The sequence below is a fragment of the Dictyostelium purpureum genome (genome assembly GCF_000190715.1).
Source record: "Dictyostelium purpureum unplaced genomic scaffold DICPUscaffold_69, whole genome shotgun sequence".
NCBI lineage: Eukaryota > Evosea > Eumycetozoa > Dictyosteliales > Dictyosteliaceae > Dictyostelium > Dictyostelium purpureum.
The window spans coordinates 24,014-46,714 of NW_003519406.1; the positions used below are offsets into that span (position 1 = coordinate 24,014).

The 22,701-nt window shown below is 24.2% G+C and overlaps 11 protein-coding genes across 11 annotated transcripts; 8 read left to right on the forward strand and 3 right to left on the reverse strand.

The window, feature by feature from the left end:
* Positions 1 to 2,240: 2,240 nt before the first annotated feature.
* Positions 2,241 to 2,825, forward strand: DICPUDRAFT_77285 (uncharacterized protein; the record flags this gene model as incomplete). The annotated part of the gene is made up of 1 exon (XM_003286354.1): positions 2,241 to 2,825. One exon carries the CDS (start codon positions 2,241 to 2,243, stop codon positions 2,823 to 2,825), a length of 585 nt encoding a protein of 194 aa, XP_003286402.1.
* Positions 2,826 to 3,678: 853 nt separating this feature from the next.
* DICPUDRAFT_30918 (uncharacterized protein) lies at positions 3,679 to 4,734 on the reverse strand (the record flags this gene model as incomplete). Its single annotated transcript, XM_003286375.1, has 1 exon — positions 3,679 to 4,734. One exon carries the CDS (start codon positions 4,732 to 4,734, stop codon positions 3,679 to 3,681), a length of 1,056 nt encoding a protein of 351 aa, XP_003286423.1.
* Positions 4,735 to 5,173: 439 nt separating this feature from the next.
* DICPUDRAFT_46763 (uncharacterized protein) lies at positions 5,174 to 6,456 on the forward strand. The gene is made up of 2 exons (XM_003286355.1): positions 5,174 to 6,106; positions 6,197 to 6,456. Exons 1-2 carry the CDS (start codon positions 5,249 to 5,251, stop codon positions 6,323 to 6,325), a joined length of 987 nt encoding a protein of 328 aa, XP_003286403.1. The 5' UTR covers positions 5,174 to 5,248; the 3' UTR covers positions 6,326 to 6,456.
* Positions 6,457 to 6,640: 184 nt separating this feature from the next.
* On the forward strand, positions 6,641 to 8,088 carry DICPUDRAFT_46764 (uncharacterized protein). Its single transcript, XM_003286356.1, has 3 exons — positions 6,641 to 7,444; positions 7,516 to 7,737; positions 7,827 to 8,088. Exons 1-3 carry the CDS (start codon positions 6,689 to 6,691, stop codon positions 7,956 to 7,958), a joined length of 1,110 nt encoding a protein of 369 aa, XP_003286404.1. The 5' UTR covers positions 6,641 to 6,688; the 3' UTR covers positions 7,959 to 8,088.
* A 1,758-nt stretch (positions 8,089 to 9,846) lies between these two features.
* Positions 9,847 to 10,650, forward strand: DICPUDRAFT_30899 (uncharacterized protein; the record flags this gene model as incomplete). The annotated part of the gene is made up of 1 exon (XM_003286357.1): positions 9,847 to 10,650. One exon carries the CDS (start codon positions 9,847 to 9,849, stop codon positions 10,648 to 10,650), a length of 804 nt encoding a protein of 267 aa, XP_003286405.1.
* Positions 10,651 to 10,710: 60 nt separating this feature from the next.
* Positions 10,711 to 11,477, reverse strand: DICPUDRAFT_150380 (uncharacterized protein; the record flags this gene model as incomplete). The annotated part of the gene is made up of 2 exons (XM_003286376.1): positions 10,711 to 11,190; positions 11,283 to 11,477. The coding sequence occupies 2 exons, from the start codon at positions 11,475 to 11,477 to the stop codon at positions 10,711 to 10,713; spliced, it is 675 nt and encodes a 224-aa protein (XP_003286424.1).
* Positions 11,478 to 11,757: 280 nt separating this feature from the next.
* DICPUDRAFT_87126 (uncharacterized protein) lies at positions 11,758 to 13,111 on the forward strand (the record flags this gene model as incomplete). Its single annotated transcript, XM_003286358.1, has 3 exons — positions 11,758 to 11,958; positions 12,042 to 12,258; positions 12,324 to 13,111. The coding sequence occupies 3 exons, from the start codon at positions 11,758 to 11,760 to the stop codon at positions 13,109 to 13,111; spliced, it is 1,206 nt and encodes a 401-aa protein (XP_003286406.1).
* A 252-nt stretch (positions 13,112 to 13,363) lies between these two features.
* DICPUDRAFT_46765 (proteasome component region PCI domain-containing protein) lies at positions 13,364 to 14,932 on the forward strand. The gene is made up of 3 exons (XM_003286359.1): positions 13,364 to 13,578; positions 13,762 to 14,171; positions 14,253 to 14,932. The coding sequence occupies exons 1-3, from the start codon at positions 13,440 to 13,442 to the stop codon at positions 14,877 to 14,879; spliced, it is 1,176 nt and encodes a 391-aa protein (XP_003286407.1). The 5' UTR covers positions 13,364 to 13,439; the 3' UTR covers positions 14,880 to 14,932.
* Positions 14,933 to 15,584: 652 nt separating this feature from the next.
* Positions 15,585 to 17,090, forward strand: DICPUDRAFT_91702 (uncharacterized protein; the record flags this gene model as incomplete). Its single annotated transcript, XM_003286360.1, has 3 exons — positions 15,585 to 15,978; positions 16,045 to 16,333; positions 16,596 to 17,090. Coding segments are annotated over exons 1-3 (1,131 nt in total), but the record flags the coding sequence as incomplete, so codon positions are not given.
* Positions 17,091 to 17,983: 893 nt separating this feature from the next.
* Positions 17,984 to 19,122, forward strand: DICPUDRAFT_91703 (uncharacterized protein). Its single transcript, XM_003286361.1, has one exon. It carries the CDS (start codon positions 18,126 to 18,128, stop codon positions 19,056 to 19,058), a length of 933 nt encoding a protein of 310 aa, XP_003286409.1. The 5' UTR covers positions 17,984 to 18,125; the 3' UTR covers positions 19,059 to 19,122.
* A 193-nt stretch (positions 19,123 to 19,315) lies between these two features.
* On the reverse strand, positions 19,316 to 21,987 carry DICPUDRAFT_150384 (uncharacterized protein; the record flags this gene model as incomplete). The annotated part of the gene is made up of 2 exons (XM_003286377.1): positions 19,316 to 21,529; positions 21,613 to 21,987. The coding sequence occupies 2 exons, from the start codon at positions 21,985 to 21,987 to the stop codon at positions 19,316 to 19,318; spliced, it is 2,589 nt and encodes an 862-aa protein (XP_003286425.1).
* Positions 21,988 to 22,701: the final 714 nt, after the last annotated feature.

Genomic DNA, 22,701 nt, shown 5'->3' on the forward strand with positions numbered 1-22,701 from the left:
TACTCTGAGTGTTAAAAAATCTAATTTGGTGATTACAAAGCCTAAATATTTTGGGTCTCTTTGATATTTTAATTTGGTTTCTTTAATAAATTTGAAAAATCTAAAAAAAATGATGGTTAGATATTCCTTGATTATTTTTGAAAATACAAAAATATATGAATACTTACTCGTAAAAATTTTCAGTTGATAATAATAATGATAAATTTTTTAAAATAAAATTTAAATGATAAGGATGTTGCTTCATAGCATTTGATAATAAGTCCTTGGCTTGATTGAATTGTTTGTTTTTAATTAAAAATTCAATGTTGATCTCTTTAAGTTCTTTTTGACCCTCTTTTAAAACCCCACTTTTCTTTAACTCTGAAATATAATTTTGACAATCTTTTAATTCTTCCTCTGAAGCATCGTCCAATAATAACAAATATTTAGTTAATTGATATAAAGCTTCATTTTTAAATAATGGCTTGTTTAATTGACTAAAGCAATAATAAGAATAGTTATAAATTATATTAGCATTAAAATATTATATATAAATTTAATAAGATTATTATCACTTACTCTTTATATCTTTTAATTGAGTTTCTAATTGTATTATTATTTAAAAACATTTTTATTCGTATATTCTATTTATTTTAATTAAAATATAAAATTAATCTACTTTAAAGAAAAAAAATATGTATGGAAATATAAAAATAAAAAATGCAAAAAAATGAATGTTGAAAATATAAAAATAAAAAAAAAAAAGTAAAAAAATGAAAAAAAAAAAAAAATTTTTTTTTTTTTTTAAATATTTAAATTTATTAAAATTTTTTTTTTATTCCCTATTTGGGAAATTTTTTGATAAATTAATTATCAATAATCCTTTTTTGTTACTTTTTTTTTTTTTTTTTTTTTTTTTTTTTTTGATTATACAAAGTTTGAAATGAATTTTATAGAATCAATTAACACATGATGAAATAAACATTCCTTCATCAAGATTTATTCATTTCAGCTCTTAGTAAGATCTATACTACAACTCATTTTGGAAAATTATTTAAATGGTGAAGTAGTTTTAAAAGATAAAGTATAGAATTGTAAATATTTAACAATAAATAATATACATAAAAAAAAAAATTATTAATGAACTTCACCATATTCCAAAAAAAAAGACAAATTTTTTAAAAAAAAAAATTAAATTATAAAAAAATAAACAGTATCAACTTTAGAAAATGCAGAATCACATTTAAATACATGGGAAGCAGAGTTTAAAAATATTAAAATTAATGCATCAACTTTAATGAAATTCTCATTTAAATTTAATTATAAATAATAATAACCAAATATAAAGACAATCAAATAATAATTAAATAATATGGACTCAATAAAAGAACTAACAAACAGGTTAAAGTAAATGATTTCCATACTTAAAAATAAAAAAATAAAATATTAAAAAGAAAAAAATAGATATTTTTTATGGTGATGCTTTTTTATTTAATATTTATTTGAGATAATGTTTTAATGAGATCCTTTTGACTGCTTTATTTAATGAGTTTGGTGTTTTTCTTTCTTTTTTCTTCTTTAGGTTAAATGACTTGCAATTTTAGAAGTACAACAATTTCTTAATGATGATTATTATGGTGATTGGTCACTATCTGTTCTATTATTTTTAGGTCCAATAAGCTATCAATTCTCTTTGAATTTCTTTTTAATTAAAATCATATTGATAAATAAATGAAAACTTTATATAAAAAATAAACCAACACTAACTCTGATATATTTGTTAAAATTTATTACTCTTTTTATTTTTACTATTATTAAAATTTCTATAGTATCTTTTTTTTTTCTTTATCAAAATCAAATTCTCTTAATCCTTTTATATCATTTTAATTAAAAAAATTTTGAACTTCATATATTAATGTGTGGTTATAACCCCATTTTCTTTTTTAATCATTTCTTTTTGTGGTAAATTTCATTTTTTTTTTAATTTTTTTGAAATTTTAATATTTTAATATTTTAAATTTTTTTTTTTTAATTTTTAATTTTTAATTTTTTTTTTTTATAGCAATTCAATAGAAACTTTTTTTTTTTTTTTTTTTTTTTATTATTTTATCAACATACAAATAATTATATATATTTATTTATTATAATATTCTATTCAATAATATAATTTAATATCACAAATAATTTTTTAAATAAATAATATAATTTTCAACTAAATAATTTTCCTAATCATCATTCACACTTCTAATCTACAGTTAATAATGGATTTTTTAAATTTTGGTTCTTTCTTTTTTGTTGTAGTCATTTGTATTTTATTAGGTTTTTTATATAAATGCTTAAAACAAATAGATGATTTAAAACAACAAGAACAACAACAACAGGCCAACAAAAATTTAGATAATGATTATTCATTAACTATTTTAAAATTAAAAAATGAACTTTCAAGATTAGAAGCAGAAAAGAGAATCCACAATGATCATCAAAAAATTCTCTCTGAAAAACAAGAAGTAATTGATCAAAAAAACCAATATGAGTTTGAAAAATTAAGAAATGTTAAAAATGCCCAATTTCAAGAAATTAGTCAATATCAAAATATATTAAACCAACAAAGAAAATTATCTCAAGACAATGATATTGAACAATGTAAATTGGTTGAAGAAAAGAACTCACTCAAAGCTAAATTAGAAAATCAATTTAGCAAATCTTATCAATTACAAGAGGAATTATTAGAAAAAGATGAAATTATCCAATTGCTCGAAAAAAAGCTTTTATCCGAGCAAATAGCTGTAGTTCAACTCTCTTGTGAACACAAGCAAACATTGGAGAAATTAAATCTTAGATCATAATAGATCGGATCGATACGTTGTTAACCATATGGATATTGATTCATATTGAAATCAATGGAGATAAAATTAATAGTTTAAAGTCGTCTCTCTATGTTTCACTTATGAGCACGAAGAAGACAAAATTATTAATTATATCGTTTCATTCAAAGTTTCAATTTATGATTTCGATAAAGTTGAAAACAGTTAACAAGTGTATCATCAAGGAAAAATTCAAATCTCTTTCAAAAATATTCTAAATGTTCCAGGATCTCTTTTATAAAAGAAAAAATTATTTAGGTAACTATAAAGATTATATTTTCATAATTATTATTATCTTAATTAACTAATATTTATTAAACTTTAATACTTAGTTCAATTCATTTTTTTCAAACATGTTCTTATTTTAAAATCTCGTTTCTCATTAAAAAGCTCAAAGTCATTCCACCACTTATGGATTTCAATTCCAGTCTTTTTAAAAAAGGGTCCCATTCAGTGTTAGTTTTTAGCCCAGACTCTCCCACTCCAAAATTATCATTCCGAATGGATTTTTATAATCGATTAAAATATTTTAAAAAACCATTATATCACATTTGATCAAAAATAATAATTTAAATTTAATAATAAAAAGATTTAATTAATTTTTGTAAATAATTTCATTTTTTCTTTAATAATATATTTTAAATTAATTATATTTTTATTTTTATTATTTTATTGGTATTGTCCTTTTTTTTCCCATTATAACTTTTAGCTTTTGTAAAAAATATATTTATATTTTTTTTATATAGACATAAAATCTTCCAGGTGTGCAAAAAACTATTTTTTTTTTTTTATTTTCTATTTTTTTTTTTTTCTATGTAAATGATTATGATTTGATTTATTGATTGTCACAAATTCTATTTTTAAACATATAACATTGATTATAATAATTTAAACTTTCTTTTTCGCAAGATTTCATGTGGCAAGATTTTTTGTTGTATTGGAACTCTCCGAATGGTTCGCTGTTTAAAATGATACAGTTGTTTTCAACATAGCATTGGTCCCTTTCGATTCTGGCATTCTTACATTCTTGAGAGGTTGAGATGTATGGTGTGCACATGTCAGTTTTAGTGTTACAGAATTGAAGAGTTGGACAACCGTTTTGAGTGCAATTTCCATAAATAGTTGAGTTTGGTTTGGCACATTTGCAACTGATTCCGTGGGTTTCGTCATTATTGGTAAATATAGCCTCTAAAGATTCGCATGCATCGCTTGAATATCCGAAAACACTAGTGCAATCTTCACCATCTTTTAATGAGTATTTTTCTACACATTTACCATTTACACATGTTGAGTTGATATTACATTCATAACCATAATAACACCATCCACCTACTGGCGAAACTGGTGCACATTCAACAGAGATTTCACTATCTGCACAATCTGTATCCCAAGTACATTTACCAGTACTGCAATAATGTTGACTTGGACAATTGTGAATCTCGGAACAATCTACATTTGAGCATTTTGAATCTATACATTTCAATGAACCCAAACATTGTTCATTTTTTTCACATTCTTCGCCTACACTTGCATATCCAATATCGACACAATATGATAACTCATCGCTTGATGACCCCTCTTCATGCAATGGGGAACATTTTAAACCAATGCTACATTCTCCGATAGAGTTGCATACATCTCCAAGCTGTAAAGCTGGTAAACATTCACCTTGGTATAGATTGGTTTCATTATTGATAAAAAAGTTTTGGCAGGTATAACCAGATTTACAAAATTTAGAAAAATAACCACAGACACCATCTGGACCAGCACAATCAAAATTATCTGTAGCTGGGAATGAAGATGAAGTTGATGAAGTTGATGAAGATGAAGATGCTTTAATTAAAGCTACATTATAAGCAAAAATAACTAAAAGTAAATATAATATTTTCATTTTTTTTTATAATAGTTTATTAGTATTTATTTTGATTTGAAATAAAAAATAAATAAAAAAATCTGCCTTTTATACTTTTTTGTTTAACTAACTTCTTGACATTATCCTTATTTATCAAGGTTCACCTTACTTTAACAAGACTAAAAACTGGTATTGGTATTATTATTTAAGATAAAAAAACACACACAAAAAAATCAAAATTTTTTTAATTATTTAAGAATTAATGTTTTTTTTTTTAATTGTTATTTAAGGAAATAAAAAATACACACATGATAACATATAAAAATAAAATAAAATAAAATAAAATAAATAAATTAAATAAATTTTAAAAAAAATTTTATTTATTTTTTTTTTTTTTTTTTTTTTTTTTTTTTTTTTTTTTTTTTTAAATTTTTTTTTTTTTTTAATTGTGTTTCATTTCCCATTTTCTTTAATTTTTAGTTTTATATAAAATAATTCTAAATTAGTCAATAATTTATAAATATAAAATAATAGTTAAAATAAAAATAATGAAATGAATAGTGGTTTAAAAAAAAGAAAAACACCTTCGTCAGCACCAACATCGCCAAGTAAAGATATTCAGAATATAGATATAACACCACTAACTCCAACTCAGTATAGACCAACAACTACCACTACATCCACAACCACTTATAATAGCTTAAATACAGAGGAAAATTCAGCTTTCGAAAATAAAAACACACCAAAACAAAACCCAAGTCTACACGAAGAAACCATATTTATTCATGAAGAACGTGCAAAGAAAAAAGAAGTTTGTTATCACTATTTTAGTAAACCAGATGAACTATTAAAAATTATTAAGGAAATAATATATCAGTATCAACAAAAGAATGTAGTTTCATTTTCGGAATTTAAAGAATTATGGAAATATAAAATGGATACACTGGGACCCTTTTTTGAATCACAACATATTTATCCAGATGTAATACATATTTTATATTATGGTGTTTTAGGGTTCACTCTACTGGATTTACCGATTAATGGTAAAGTTTCAATCATCTATTCTCTATATTGTCTATACAATTGTCAAATTACCAATCCGCGCGTACCAATCATCATTACTTTAAACTATTGGGAAACCCTTTTACAATATTTTGAAGATATCAAAAATCAAACACTCTACGAAGGCTATCAAGCATTTAGATTCCTCAGAAAAATGGGTGCATTCGTTTTTTCTGCAACATTACATCCCATCTCAACTATGAATTATTTTAAAACCAACTCTATGCAAACCAACCAACCAATCATTCCACATGAAATCATTAACAACGATCCAATTAAACCATTAAGAAACATTAAAGAATTAAAACAAATTACTGAACAATATAATTTAGCAAAGAGAGGTCCAAATGTAAATTTTTACAATTTTCTATAAATATAAAATTTAAAAATAACCTTTACTAATTTTTTTTTTTTTTTTTTTTTTTTTTTATAATATTAGAATACAATCCCAGAATCATTAAATTTAATTAACGATAATTTTTATAATGAAGTTTTTTCATCAATCGATCAAAACACAATCGACAAGTTTGCACAAATGATCCAAGATCGCATCCCTGGTTTTCCTTAAAAAAAAAAATTCAATTTTTATAAAAATTATATATATTTATTCAAAATTTTTTGTAAATTATTAAAATAATTTTATTATAATAATAAAATGTGTGTGTTTTTATTTATTTAATAAAAAATATTTTTATAAATAATTTTTTTTAATTTTTTGATTTTTTTTTTTGTTTTTTTATAAAAATAAATTTTTCTTTTTTTAAATTCTCAAATTTTTTTAATTAGTTTTCTATATACAAAATTACACTTATGATTGTGTACTGATACAATAATATCAATAATGAACAGAGTCTCACCCAATAAAAACAATACAAAATATGAACAATTATCTAAAGAAGAAAAAGAAGAAGAACAAATAGAAAATAATATAATGCTAATAAATAATTACGATAAAAATAATGACAATCAAATTACAAATAATGATGATGATGATAATAATAATAATGATAATTTTATAATTAATATAAATAATAACAAAAATAATAAAATATGTTCAGAATCTCATCATAAATATTATCATAATAAATATGATTTCAATGATTGTTGTAATGATTCATTAGAGCTATTCGTAGATTTAATGCTTTCAGAAAACGAATATATTTTATCAGGGTTCAGATTAGAGACTAAAAATTCATATATAGAATGTACTAAAAGCATGTTTACATTGCATAATGATACATTAAATATATGGACTCATTTAGTGGGTGCGATAATATACTTGGTTCTATTATTTAAATCAATAAATATAATAAATTATAATAATAATAATAACATAAATAACTCTACAAATGACTTTCAATCATATATAAATAATAATTTAAACTCTGATGAAAAACAAACATTAAATTTTATTGACTTGCCATCAAATTTTAATTTTTTATTTTTTTTATTCAGTTGTTTCCTTTGCTTCACCTCATCAACAATTTACCATACATACAGATCACATTCAATACCAGTATTTAGAAAAACATTAATGTTGGATGTATCATCAATTGGCTTTTTAATTTTATCATCTGTTTGTTTAATTATCGATTCAGAATTATCATGTTGGCCATCTTTCAAAAAGGTTTATTTATCATTGTTTTTAATTTTAATTATTATAGCACTGTTATTACTACCAAAAATTGTAAGCAATACCAACCTAATCAATATATAGCTTTAATTAAACTTTACTAAAACTTTATTAAAATAAAATAGATGAGAGAAAAAAGATATGGATTTAGAACACTGATTTTTTCTATTTTAGCATTACAAGGAATTGTTTCTCATTTACTAAGAATATATATGCAAGGTTATTTTGACCAAGATTTTTATGTCCTAAAGTGTTTAGTTTTTGCATATCTATTCATTGGCTTGGGGTTAGCAATTAGAAGATTAAAAGTACCTGAAAAATACTCACCTGGGAAATTTGACATTTGGGTAATTATAATAATATAAATAAATAAATATAAAATAAACAATAAATAATAAATAATAAATAAAAACTTACACCATTTTTATCTATTTAGTTTTCAAGCCATCAAATATTTCATGTATTAGTTGTAATTGGTACAATTCAAATTTACAATGCTTTCCAAAGAAATTACTTAAATCCAAACCATAATGTTGATTATGTTAAACATTGTTTGGGATTTTATTAAATAAAATATCTTAATCAATCAAAAATAACTATCAATAAAAAACACTCAGCCAGGGTATATCCTGGAATAATTCTGTATTGGGTGGTTTAGTTCCATACAATTTTTTAAATGGCACCACTATTAATTTTCCAAAAAAATTTATTTTTTGTTTATATTATTTAAAAATAAAATATTTAATCATAATATATAGATAATATTTAAAAAAGGTTTATGGGGGTCTAAGAGAATTTGAATCACTTGAAGAATTAGAATCTTACCCGAATAAATAAAAAATTTTTGTACTATATTTTTAATAGCATCGATTTAGAAAATTCAATCTCAAGGAATATTGTATCTCTGATATAATAAAATTGGTAAACATTTTAATGAAATTCCTTATGATTCCGAAATTGGGCTATTGATACCCAAAAATCTTAAACACTAAGGTTGGGCTGAAGTTTTACCAGTAAAATTCAGAAAAATAGAAAAAATAAAAATAAATTAAAAATCTCCAAGGTTTACAAGACATTGTTCAGCATCCACCAATTATGATGCAGTTCCCAATTTTTGTAATTTTAAAAAAATAACAGTTAACAAAAAACCTTTCATTTTAACCACACAACCCAATTTTAAAATTATTTTAATAATGCCTATAAAACAAATATAATAAAACTGCACATAATATTGCATTATATTTAAATAATCATAAAACAAATAAGATAATAATAGAATTTGTATACTACTACCCACACTGGGGAGTCTATTTTTAAAAAAAAAAAAAATTTAACACACTTTTTTCAGTTATTCAAATATACAATTATTATAAAAGATATTTTTTGAATTGAACTTTAACATTTACAAAAATGGAAACTAAATTGAGCAACATAAATGAAATAAACGACATTTATGATGATATTAATGTCGATAATATTATATATTTTTTTTGATTGGGAGATTAATGTAAAAATAATATCTTTTAAAATTCACCATATTTTTTATTTTTTTATCATTATTAAAATCTATTTTTTATATTTCTCGATAGATTAAATTCAAAGCATGGATATTTTTTTATTATTATTAAATATATTTTTTTTTTTTTTTTATTTAAACTGCTCTTAATTTTTTTTTAAAGTATTTAAATTTCCTTATATATTTTTATAACTGTAATAATGTTTATACCATCGCTCTATTCTAAAAAACAATCAAAATTTTAAAAAACACAAAAAATTTTATTTTGTATTAAAAATTTTCATTTTAAAAAAACTAAATTGGAAAAGATCTGATTTAAACTACATATTTATTGGTATATGTTAGTGTCTTAATTATAAAATATACATAGATCTCCTAGTTATGTACAAAAATAATAAAATAAAAAAGTTATATAAAAAAAAAAAGAAATTAAATACTATACACTCCTCATTTTTACCATTTTTTTAATAAAAAAAAACAATCTCTATCTAACACATAATAGAAAGTATATTTGAAATAAAATAATAAAAAATAATTTTATAAAATAATATAAATACCAAACTATTTATTTTAAAAAAAAATCATATTATTTTTTAAATTAAATCTAAAAAAACATACAATTTTATATTCAACTTTATATTGTCATTTATTTCCCATAGTCTTAAGATTCAGGAAAAATTATATAAATTTAACCCCAAAATAAAATCGATATATTTAAAATAATTATTAAAAAATAAAATTAAAAAAATTTTATATAAATAAAAATTGTATATTAATTATTATTATTTTTATTATAATTAAAATTCAAAGATTTAAAATAATAAAAAAGGTTATTCCTATAATAAATATAAATAATTGTTATTTTTATTATTTTTGTAAATTAATCTATTCTTCTTTTATATAATTTACCCCAAAAAAAAAAAAAAAGAGAAAAATAATAATGGAAAAATTAAAAATTCAACAGGATTTTTTAGAAATTAAATGTAAAAATTTTGATAACCAATATATATCGCCAAGAAGATCAGAAGGTAAACCCGACTACCAAGTATATGCATTCTATACATCGTGTTCGCTTAGAGTATATTTTATGTTTGACGAATTGAATATCCCATATCAAGATTGCCCAATTAATATAAGATTGGGTGAACACTATAAAGGAGAATTTGCCGAAATCACACCCAACAATAAAATTCCAATGCTCGTTGATAACACCCTACTTAAAGACAATGGTGAACCTGATGAACCATTGAGAATTTTTGAATCTGGTGCCATTTTATTATATCTAGCTGAAAAGTACCCAGAGTCCTCACTTTTACCACCCATTAGTAAACCAAGAGAACGTAGTGAAACTACACAATGGTTGATATGGCAAGTGTCTGAAATGGGCCCATGCATATCCCAATATGTATACTATTTTTTTTATGCTAGCGAACCAATACCATTTGGTATGAAAAAAGCCCAAAAAGATGTAATGGACATACTAAATGTTTTGAACAAACGTTTGGAAGGTAGAGAATACCTTTGTAATAAATACTCTATTGCTGATATCGCTTTATTCGGATGGGGCTGCTTTTTGTATTTCGGCATCATACCAGAACTAAACCAATTTACCAATATAACTCGTTGGATGAACACAATGATACAAAAACCCACCTATCAAAAATTTTTACCCAGGATTGAACATTCTTTAAAAATTAGAAATTTAAAAAGATTGGATAATAATGAATATTTATTTAATAAATAAAAAATAAAATAAAATTTGTGTAAATATTAAATATTGTATTTTAAAATAATTTTAAAATTATTATTTATTTTTTTGTTTTTTATAAGTTTCGAAAAATTCTTTATTTGCAATTCTGTATATGTTTGGTGTTAAATTAATTGGGACTACTAAAAAATCATTCTCTTTAAACACCATCTTCTCTCCCCATTGAGCAATTAAATAAAATTTATATTTTTTTAATTTGTTTTTTAGTTTAATATTATTTATAAAATGTAAAAGACAATTTCTTTTTTTTTGCTGTTGTTGCTCTTGTTGATGTTGATTTATTAAATAAATTAATATTTTTTTATTTACTTTAATTGCTTTAATTTGACTAGTGCTTTTTGGTTTGTACAACGACCATTCAAAACCTGCACTATCTTGAATACCCCTAACGTCCTCTACCCATTCATACCTGTCATTAAAGTCATGGTTTGATAATATATATTGTTCGTTTGCTGCTGTTCTGTTTTTAACTATATAATCAGTTGTTGATTTGGTACTATTTTTAGTTTCCAATCCCTAAAACAATAATAATAATAATAATATTAATATTTAATTAATAAATTATTTTTATATGAACCCTATTATTTGATTAGATTGAAAATACTTACATCGTTAGTTATAGTTTCTATAAATTCGCCTACGAATCTAGTTTGTCTTGCATACACATGTTTAAATTTATAATAAATCAAACCATTTTTATTAAAGTATTTGTTTAATAAATTTATTAATAATGTATTTTCAAATATAATTTCTAAAGTGTCATGATTATTATTATTATTGATGATATTACTAGGAATTTCCATTAATAAACATTGTTGCAAACAAATACCCCAAAAAATAATTTTATTTAAAATAATTTCTGATATTATTTTTATTTTAAGTGAAACAAATTCTATAAAAAAAATTAAAATTAAAAAATAATTAATTTTTATTTTTTTTAATTTTTTTTTTTAAAATATTTTTTTTAAATTTTTTATTTTTTATTTTTTTATATATATATTTTATCTTTATTTTTTTATTATTTGTTATTTTATATATTGTATTGGTTTTTTTCTTATTTTATTAATTTAGCTACAAATTATAATGGGTAGCGCTACAATTACAGATCAAGAAAGATCTCAAGTTGCATTTGTTGCTGGTAGCAGCACAGATGTTCATTCAACAACAGTTGCTCGTCTCTATGAAGGTAGACAAGGAAGATGGGATTTTATGGCTGTTGGTATTGTTTCACTCGTTTCAAACCGTGTAGACAAAACTAATTTTATTAAAATGTTTGATTTAAAGGTATATATACAGTTTTTTTAAAATAAAATAAAAAAATAAAAAAAAAGTACTAATAATTTAATTATTTGTTAAATATATTTTAGGCAAACTATAGAATTATTTTCGAACAGGAAATTTATGATTCATTTGATTATCAAAAACATAAAGAATTCTTTTTTACTTTTGAAGGTGATTCAGCTGTCTATGGTTTATCATTCGCTGATGTTACTGAAGCTGCTGAGTTTTATGGTCAATTATTAAATTGTAAACAAGGTAATATCGGTAAAACCGCTGCTGTTAATCCAAATGTTAGTTCAGGTAGTAAGTATTAGGAATTATTTTATGTATAATAAAAATATTTTATTAATTTTTTTTTTTTCTTTTAGAATTAACAACACCAACAGCAAGTGCTAAAGCTGATAAGAAGAAAGAAAAGAAAGGTTTTATGGCTAAATTCTTCTCTTCTGAAACTGAAAAAGAATTAGAAATTTCAGCACCAACCAACTTCAAACATGAAAGTCATATTGGTTGGGATCCAGAGAATGGTTTCGATATTAAAAACATTCCACCTGATTGGCGTAAACTTTTCCAATCTGCTGGTATTAAGAAGAGTGAATTAAAGAATGCAGAAACTGCCAAATTTATTGTCGACATTATTGGTGAACAAATGGTAGGTGCTGCCCCACCAGTTCCTGCTCAACCAGGACGTTCTGCTCCACCACCACCAGCCCCAGTTGCTTCTCAACCAGGTCGTTCTGCTCCACCACCACCACCAGCTCCAGGCAAATCCGCTCCACCACCACCTCCACCACCACAACATCATCATCAATCACCACCACCATCAACACCAGGTGCTCCACCACCACCTCCACCACCACCAGCTCCAGGTGCTCCACCACCACCACCACCACCAGCATTCGGTTCATCAACCACTACTACTGCCACTTCTAATGGTGGCAGTGGTGGTCGTGCCGATCTTCTTGCCTCAATTCGTTCAGGTACAAGTCTTAAAACTGTTGACAAATCACAACCACTTCCAGATATCCAAAGTCTTGGAAATGAAGGTAATCGTTCATTAGTCGATACTCTTGCAGCTGCTATGGCCAATCGTAGAGGTAATATGAGAGAAGATGAAAGTGATGATGAAGATGATGAAGAATGGTCAGATTATTAAACTCAACTCAATCATCAATTTTATTAATCAAATAATAAATATTTTAAATAAAAAATAGATTCATTATTAATTATTATTAAATTTAAACTTTCAATCAATTATTATAAATATATTCCCTAATTAAAATTATATATTTCCTTTTATTTTTTTCACAATTTTTTCTTTTTTTTTTAATTTTTTTTGATTTTTTTTTTTTAATTTTTTTTTATATTAAATTTTTTTTTTTAAAATTTTAATTTTTTTTTTTTTTTTCACTTCAATATCTAAAATTATTTTTATTTGTACCCCAACTTTTAATTTATTTGTATTATAATAAACATACGATAAAATGGATAATTTAAATAACATTTTAAATGAAACCGCCGCTCTCGGTGATCATAAAGTGAAAACAGAGAAATATAAATCTATCCTTCAACAACTCATTGAACAAAAACAAATTGCACCATTAAAAACTTTTATTACACATTGTAAGATTTATAATAATAAATAATAAATATATCTATATATTTTATTATAGCAAAGAGAAACCAAAACAACACTTACTCTAGATTCTCAAATTTTCTCAACCTTCAAACTATAATTTAAAAATATTTATACTAATATATAATTAAAAATAATAATAATAATAATAATTACTATATACACTTTAGTAACTGATGAATCAACTCAATTAGTAATTTCACGTACAATTTTATTACAATTAACTCAACTTTATAAAACTTTACCAGAAGATATGCAAATGGAAATTAGTAATTTTGTTTTAGAACGTATTCAAAATAGAGTTGTAGCATTTGAAGAGCAAGTTTCAGAAATTCGTTATAATTTAGCTAAATTATATGAAGGTCAAGAAAATTGGAGAGAAGCCGCAAGATCTCTTATTGCTATTCCATTAGATAGCAGTCAACGTGTTATTTCACCAGAATATAAAGTTAAAATTTATGTTAAAATTGCTCGTTTATTCTTAGAGGATGAAGAATCTGTTCAAGCCGAAACCTATATCAACAGAGCTTCCGATTCAATTCATTTATGTAAAAAACAAAAATTACAATTAGCCCATAAGGTAATGTGCACACACTCATCAAATAATATTGCAATTAGAAAATTTAAAATATTAACACTAAACTATTTTATTTTTTAATAGACATGTCTTGCAAGAATTATGGATTATAAAAGAATGTTTTTAAAAGCAAGTCTTAGATATTACGATTTATCACAACTTTTACCAAAAGATGGTGAAAGAATGTATGCATTATCATGTGCTATTATTTGTGCAATTTTAGATAAAGCTGGTCCACAACGTTCACGTACATTAGCAACACTCTACAAGGATGAACGTTCACAACAACTTGACGTCTATCCAATTTTAGAAAAGATGTTTTTAGAAAGAATTTTAAAGAAAAATGAAGTTAAAAAGTTTGCCGAAGAATTAAAACCACATCAAATGGCATTACTTTCCGATGGTAATACTGTATTGGACAGAGCCGTTATCGAACACAACCTTTTATCAGCCTCAAAACTTTACAATAATATTACTTTTGATGAATTAGGTTCACTCTTAGAAATTCCAGCTGAAAAAGCTGAAAAAGTTGCATCACGTATGGTCAGTGAAGAACGTTTAGTTGGTTCAATTGATCAAATTGAACGTTTAATTCAATTTGAAAATGTTGGTGATAGTCTTTCTCAATGGGATAAAAAGATTGAGAGTCTTTGTCTTCACATGAATAATATTATAGAATCAATATCAAAATATCCAGAATATGTAGTTTAAAACCCCAATATAATAATAATTAAATAATTAAAATAATAATAAAATATAAATGAATAAAATCAATAAAAAATTTTTTTTTTTTTTTTTTAGTCAATTTTTTCGCCCATATTTGATTTTTTTTTTTTATTAATTAAACAAAAAAATAAAAAAATAATTTTTTTTTTTTTTCATTGTAAACTGGTTCCATTTGGTTTGTAATGATTATGTTTTCCTTATGTTTGTAATGATTAGGTTTGGTTGGAAATTTGAAGAGAATATGTTTTTCAACCTCCATTTTATTATAAACTTACCAATCTTAGCAAAGATGAAGATTTTTTTTTTTTTTTTTTTTTTTTTTGTTTTTTTTGCCCAAAAATTTTTAAATATTATTTATAATCCTTTAAATTTTAAAATTTTAAATTTTAAATTTTTTTTCGAATTTAATTTTCCCATCCCAATTTTAAACTCAAAACTCCTTTTGCTTTTGGAAAACACTTTTTTACACATTTTGGAAAATCATTTTGTTTAATTTTTTTTGAATTCATTAAAAATATTTAAAAATAATTTATTTACTGTGTTTTGTATATGGGGTGGTTCCATATAAGACCAACACACCAATTAAATATTTTTTTTTATTTTTTTTTATTTTTATTTTATTTTTAATTTTCAAAATAAATAATATTATTTTTTTTTTTTTTTTTTTATTATTTATTTTTAATTAGAGTATATATATGTATATATAATATTATTTATAAAGTCGTTTATAAAGCCCAATGGATATAAATATTAATATTAATAATAATAGTATAGATGTTAGTAATGATAGTAATAATGAAAAAATTAATAATATAAATAATAGTAATAATAGTAATATAAATAATAGTAATAATAGTATTAATAAAACAACTTCAACATCATGCATGATATCAGCATTATCATCATCATTATCAACATTAAATAATATTTCCCTTAGCAGTATTTTTGATATTATCGGTATAAATTATAAAAGTGGTCTCGATGATGATATTAATGTAAAAAAAGAAAAGATGTTAAAGTTTGACAGCTACTTTTATTCCTTTGGTAATTATGAAGAAGAGGAAATGTTTGAATTTTTCAAAAGGTATTATATCGATTGTTTAATATTATTTTTTTTATGCAAAATAAATTACTAATTATTTTTAAATAGTTTTATTAGAGAAACTCAATATGATATGTCAGGTGGTTGCCTTTTAGTTCAAGTAATGGAAAGATACCCAAACTACATAGAATATTTATTTAAAAGTGATGAAAAGAGTATCAGAATTCAAAAGATAAATAGAGTTTTTATTGAATTGTTTGATAAGATATTAGAATTCGCATTGGATGATTTTAAAAAGACAAAATATGCAAATGCAATACATACAAAGTCTATAATAACTTATGTCGACTTATATAGAATTCTACTAACAAATCCAAGTATCAAACTTTTAACAAGGGTAATTGTTACATATAAAATATTTTTTATTACAATTTTTTAGAAACTCAATAATATTATATAACTACTTTCACATATGCGTTTAAATAATTATATATAATTTATACACTATATATATTAACCCTACACAGCGCTCACCCACTCACCCACTCACCCACTCACCCACTCACTTTTTTATATTATAACCACACTTTTTTTTTCACACACCATATAAAATTTTTTTGTGCAAAATACTAATATTTTTAATTTTAATAATTAATAAGGATTCAATAATTAAAATTATAGACTTGTTTATAGACTTTTTAAAAAGAACAGATTTAACAATCTTAAATTATTATTTTGTATTTTCAATAATAGAATTCAAGAAATATTTAAACGATGATCAGTTTTTTATTGAACAATATGGTAAAGATATTACCCATTTATTTTTCTCAAAGTGTATAGCTGATGATGATTATATAAAGAAAACTTTATTTTTAATTACAACTGGAAACCAAGCATCAAGATCCAATACAATTCATTTTAAATTACCAAGAGAAGTGTATCAGAAAATAAGAAAAGACCATATTCAATATATTGATTTTATTATTGATATGGTCAAGTTACAAGAAAAAAAAGAAAATAAGAAAAACAAGAAAAATAAACAAGATGAAGCATCAAAATCAACATCCAAGAACCACCAGAAACAAAAAGATAGCAATAAAAAAGAAAAAATTAAATATAATGAATGTTTGTTTTTAATTTTAAAAACAATGGGCAAAAATAAAGAATTTCAGATCAAATATAGTCAAGAATTAGTGAAAGCAATCTTTGAAAATACAATTTTTTTAAATTTAAAAATCAATAAGTTGGAACTTTTCAAACCTATCGTTCAAGGATTGTTAGAAAATGGGGTGTTTGATTATATCAAATTTAAAAGCTTTCTCAGTAAAAGTGTAAAAACCAAGTTATCGTTCAAATTTGCAACATTACTATACAAACTAGATATTTATAAATCGGTACCATTAATCAAAGAGTATAAAAATGGAATGGGTATTAATAACAACACACTGGATGTACCATCTTTTCTATATGAATCGTGTAGATACATTTTAGAAATGAAACCAAATAGAGTCTATTCTGCTTTTAGCAGTATATTCAAAATAGAAAATCAAGTTGATTCAAACTCTTTAGATTTATTAAATAATTTATACAACAACATTTATGATTTAAATCCAAAAATTGTATCACAGATTCCAATAGAAGACTTATTTTTCAATATTCAAGACCAACCTATTAAATATAAATTTATTGAAACTAAACTGTTAAAACATCTAATAACATTTTCAACCATTAAAACCATTAATGAATATATTTATCCAAATTATCAATCATATTGCAACAATTCAATAATTTATAATTTAAAAATAAATAATAATAAAATTAATCAACTTTATTTAAATGGTGATGGTGATGATAGTAATAATAATAGTGACAATAATAAATCCATCAATAACAATAGATTCAAATTATTTCCAAAATATTTAATGCAATATTTATTTTCATTTGTTATTAAAAATCAAAAAGATTTGTTTTTAGTTTCAAATGTTTGTAAAGAATTTTTAAATATTATTTTAAACACACCAGCCCAATTAAACTTCATATCTATAGATCTAGGAATTTATTTTCAATATTATTTCATTTTAAATAACTATAAACAATCAAATTTCAAACTGTTAAATTTAAATACAATCCATCATTTAAGAATTCAGCCAAAGTACCATCACACACATATACTAGCAGTAGTAAGTAATATGAAGTCTCTAAACACGTTAGAAATTGCCAATCCTTCACTCAATTTATTGAACGATTTAAAACTATTATTCAAAATGACAAGTTTAAAGAAAATAATTTTAAATGTTCCTTATGAAGAATTTAAATATTTTAATGAAAGTTATTTTAATATTGTTCAGCTATTTAAACAAGAATCAAAGATAGAACTAGAATTCAATATAAAACAATACAACTATGAAAATAACAATTATGGTAATCAACTTAGTAGTAGTACCGATAGTATAAGCAGCATCGGAAGTAATAATAGCAATAATGGTAATAATAAATTATATTTAAAATCATTAAATCTCAACTCAATCTCAACAGACTATGTAATATTTTTAAACAATGTATTTTTAAGAAATGATGAAATATCAGACTGCAGACACTTTATATTAACAATGGATTCCGGTGATCAAACATATTTAGAATCAGTAATGCAAAGTCCAAAATTTATAAATTGCGAAAGAACCATATTTAACCAAATAAAATCAATTAAACTAATATTAACTCTTCAAGATTGTAGCGAATTTAATAGTATATTGGGTCTTTTTTCTTCAATCGCAAATCAAAATCTAGAATTCCTATTTTTCTATATTGACCTTTATTATGTATCCCATAATCCACTCCACAATATTCAAAAGATATTTGAAACAATAAGTAATGAAAAGAAATTTTCAAATGTAAAAAGTTTATATATAGAATTTGGCAGAATTTTGTTCGCAGATTATGAAAACATCAACTTTTATTCCTTTTCTCCAGATATCTCCTTGGACTACAAAAAATTTATTAGAATAAAAGAATACAACAGCAGCGATCAAATTAGCAATAGTATTCAAACACCAAGTGCATGTAATGTTGATCACGGCAATTTAGGTATATCATTAAAGAGAAGAAAGTATTTAAATATTTAATCTTAATAAAAATAAAAAATAAAAAATTCTTTTATAAAATATAATTTATAAATTTATAAATTTTAAAAATAATTTTATTTAAAAAAAAAAATTCTTTAGAATTAAAAACCAATATATAATCCAATTTATATTGTTTTTTTTTTATATATATATTTTTACAAATATTTTTTCTTTTTCTTTCTTTACTTTTTTTTTTTTCTTTATTTAAAAAAAAAAAAATTCGATAATAAATAAATTGTTGTTTTTCTTTAGAGTAATTATTTTTTCTTTGATTTTGATTTGCTTGATGAACTTTGACTGGTTTGAACACCATCATCAGAAATAATACCTTTTGATACCAATTCTGATTTGTTTGGTCTTTTCTTTAAAAATATACCTAAAATTTTTATAGATTTCTTTTTCTCATCAGCTGATTGGGTGACAACTGGAGATTGTTTAAATTGAGGAATTTGTTGTTCTGATTTTGCTGTAGCCTCATGTTGTGGAGGTTGGGATTTGTTTTGTGGTTGTGTTGGGGCCAAAACTAATTCGTATGCATCTGCTTCATTCCATGTTGTGATATTCTGTGATCTATTATGATAATAAGATTTTCCCTCTGCTGTGCTAAACATTTGCCATCCCTGCTTTAATTGTTTTGTTGGTGCTGATATTGGTGCTATAGGTGGTGGAAGATTAGCTGGCATACTGATTGGTGGTGGTAAGTTGTTTGGGATACCAGTTGGTGCGACACGTGGTGGCGCATTTCCTGTTGTAATAGGTGGTGGTAAGTTGGCTGGTATTCCGATTGGTGGTGGTAAATTGTTTGGCATTCCGATTGGTGGTGGTAAGTTTGCTGGCATTCCGATTGGTGGTAAATTGTTTGGCATTCCAATTGGTGGTGGTAAGTTGTTTGGTAATGGTAAATTGCCCTGTGATGGTAATTTTGGTAAACCAACTGGTGTTATTGGTGGTAACTTAGTTGGTGGTAGGTTGGATGGGATTCCGATTGGTGGTGGTAAATTGCTTGGCATTCCAATTGGTGGTGGTAAGTTGTTTGGTAATGGTAAATTGCCCTGTGATGGTAATTTTGGTAAACCAACTGGTGTTATTGGTGGTAACTTAGCTGGTGCTCCAATTGGTGGAGGTAAATTTGATGGAATTCCCATTGGTGGTGGTAAATTGGCTGGTGCTCCAATTGGTGGAGGTAAGTTTGATGGTATTCCCATTGGTGGTGGTAAATTTGATGGTATACCCATTGGTGGAGGTAAATTTGATGGTATACCCATTGGTGGAGGTAAGTTTGATGGTATTCCCATTGGTGGAGGTAAATTAGATGGTATGCCCATTGGTGGAGGTAAATTAGAAGGTATACCTAATGGTGGAGGTAAGTTGGATGGTATACCCATTGGTGGAGGTAAATTGGATGGTATGCCCATTGGTGGTGGTAAATTGGATGGTAATGGTAAACTGCCTTGTGATGGTAATTTTTGTAAAGAATTTCCCCTTAATGGTGGTGAAGTTTTGTTTATTGGAGCAATATCTATATTATTGTTTGGTGGAGGATTATTTGATGGTTTTGTGGCATAGTTAATAACTGGTTTATTTGAAGAAGCTGTACCCAAAGAATTTAAATTATTATTTGATGAATAATGTAAAGGTTTAGGTTTTGCTGAAATTGGTGGTGGAGCAGTACCTGATGGTGGTGTAGTTGGTGGTGATGTTTTTTTAAAAGGTTGGGTTGGGGTTGGGGTTGGTAAATCAATTGGTGGTAAATTAGATGGAAGAGGAAAATCTAATGGTGGTGGAATATCAAAAACTGGTGGTGGGAGATTTGATTGATCAAAAGAAGGAGGTGGTGGTAAATTAGAGGATGATGATAAAGGTGGTGGTAAATCAAAAGAAGGGAAAACTGATGGTGGAGGTAACCCCTCGCTTGAACTTAAACCTCCTAAAGATTTTGCTCCAAATGCAGAGAAACTTTTCTTTAAAATTGGGAATTTGGGTGATGCCGATGACGCCTCATCCACTAACTTTTCTGGAATAACAGTTGGTGTTTTTCTTAATAATAAAGGTGAAAATGCATTTTGGGATTCATTTGATTCTGAACTTGCAGATGGGGAAGCTGGTGATTTGTGTACTGATTTTCTTAATGCAAATGGTGAAGATGGCTCGCTGGAACTTGTTTCACCACCTTCTTTATTTTTATTTAAACCAATTGAATCGAATGATGCTATACTATGTCTATTTTCTTTTGATAAAACTGGTGATCCCCTCTTTAACATAACTGCCGATGGATCAAATTTAGGCATTACCATACCTGATCCCACCATAACTAATTTTGGTTTTTCTGGTTTAGGTTCATTATTTTCAGTGTCATTGTTATCTGTTGTTTCCTCATTGTTTGTTGGTGCACAGTTTTCAATTTCTTTTGTTTGAACTTTATGACCTCTTGTTGGTCTTGCTCTACCTGCAACACCTCTTGCTTTTTTAACCTTTTTTTTTTATTATTATAAATTATTTAGTAAACAATATTTTTATTATTATTATTAGAAAATATTTTATGTGTATTACTTACAACCTGTAATGATGGTGTGATTGGTGGTGGTGCATCTCTTAACCAACGTGATTCTTCATAAAGTTTTTTATATAATTTACGAGCAATATGACCTCTATAAAATTTTTGAAATATGATAACTGCTCTAATATAAATCCTATAGTTTTTTCTTTCTTGAAATCCTCTCCATGCTGACTGAATAGCAATAATAGCATTTAATCTAACAGTTGGGTCAATTTCTGGTATCAATTCTGTTCCATCACACTCATTCCAACTTGATGGAATTGGTGGATCTGGTAATGCTATTGGGTCTGGTAATGCTATTGGATCCGGGAATGATATTGGATCTGGTAGTGTTATTGGATCTGGGATTGGTACTTGATCATAAAAATCCATAATTTATCTGTTTTATTTATTATTTATTTGATTTTATACAATACTTTTTTTTTTTTTTTTTTTTAATTTTTTTTAAATTTGTTTTTCGTTAAAAAAAATAATAATATTTAATTTATAATGTTTATAATTTATAATACATACAGTAACCTATTTTATAAACAATATATTGATTTAAAGCTCTGTATGTTTGCAAAGATAACTACACACACATATATATACTACTTTTGATTTTATTTGTTTTTATTTCTTTTAAGTGATTCGAAATGTATATTTTTATACAGATGTTATATTACAGATTATATATTTATATATATTTATATTTATTATTACTATTACTATTACTATTATATTATGTTTTGTTTATGTTTTAAACTATTATTACAATGCTATATAATTTATTTTAATAAAAAATTAAAAAATTAAATTTAATCCTTTGATTATTGAATATTAATATTATTTTTTGTTTTTTTTGTTTTTTTGTTGGTTTGTTATTTAAGTGTGTATTTTGTGTTTTGTAATGTTGCGGTGGGTGAAAATAGCAAGAATGAGGGGTGTGGCTAAAAATAAAAATCAATTACACACTAAAAAAAATAAAAAATAAAATAAAAATTTAAAAAAAATTTAAAAAAAAAAAAAATTTATCTGTACACACAACCTATAATTATATATTATAATATAGTTTATTTATATTATTGTTTAATTGTGTTGTTTTTT

Bases quoted from the DNA above. Each gene is read 5' to 3' on its own strand.
- DICPUDRAFT_46763 (XM_003286355.1), top strand. From the start codon at position 5,249: ATGAATAGTGGTTTAAAAAAAAGAAAAACACCTTCGTCAGCACCAACA. The intron at 6,107-6,196 runs GTAAATTTTTAC...TTATAATATTAG, and splicing joins TAGCAAAGAGAGGTCCAAAT to AATACAATCCCAGAATCATT.
- DICPUDRAFT_46764 (XM_003286356.1), top strand. From the start codon at position 6,689: ATGCTAATAAATAATTACGATAAAAATAATGACAATCAAATTACAAAT. The intron at 7,445-7,515 runs GTAAGCAATACC...AAAATAAAATAG, and splicing joins TGTTATTACTACCAAAAATT to ATGAGAGAAAAAAGATATGG. The intron at 7,738-7,826 runs GTAATTATAATA...TTATCTATTTAG, and splicing joins CTGGGAAATTTGACATTTGG to TTTTCAAGCCATCAAATATT.
- DICPUDRAFT_46765 (XM_003286359.1), top strand. From the start codon at position 13,440: ATGGATAATTTAAATAACATTTTAAATGAAACCGCCGCTCTCGGTGAT. The intron at 13,579-13,761 runs GTAAGATTTATA...TATACACTTTAG, and splicing joins AAAAACTTTTATTACACATT to TAACTGATGAATCAACTCAA. The intron at 14,172-14,252 runs GTAATGTGCACA...ATTTTTTAATAG, and splicing joins AATTACAATTAGCCCATAAG to ACATGTCTTGCAAGAATTAT.
- DICPUDRAFT_91703 (XM_003286361.1), top strand. From the start codon at position 18,126: ATGAAGTCTCTAAACACGTTAGAAATTGCCAATCCTTCACTCAATTTA.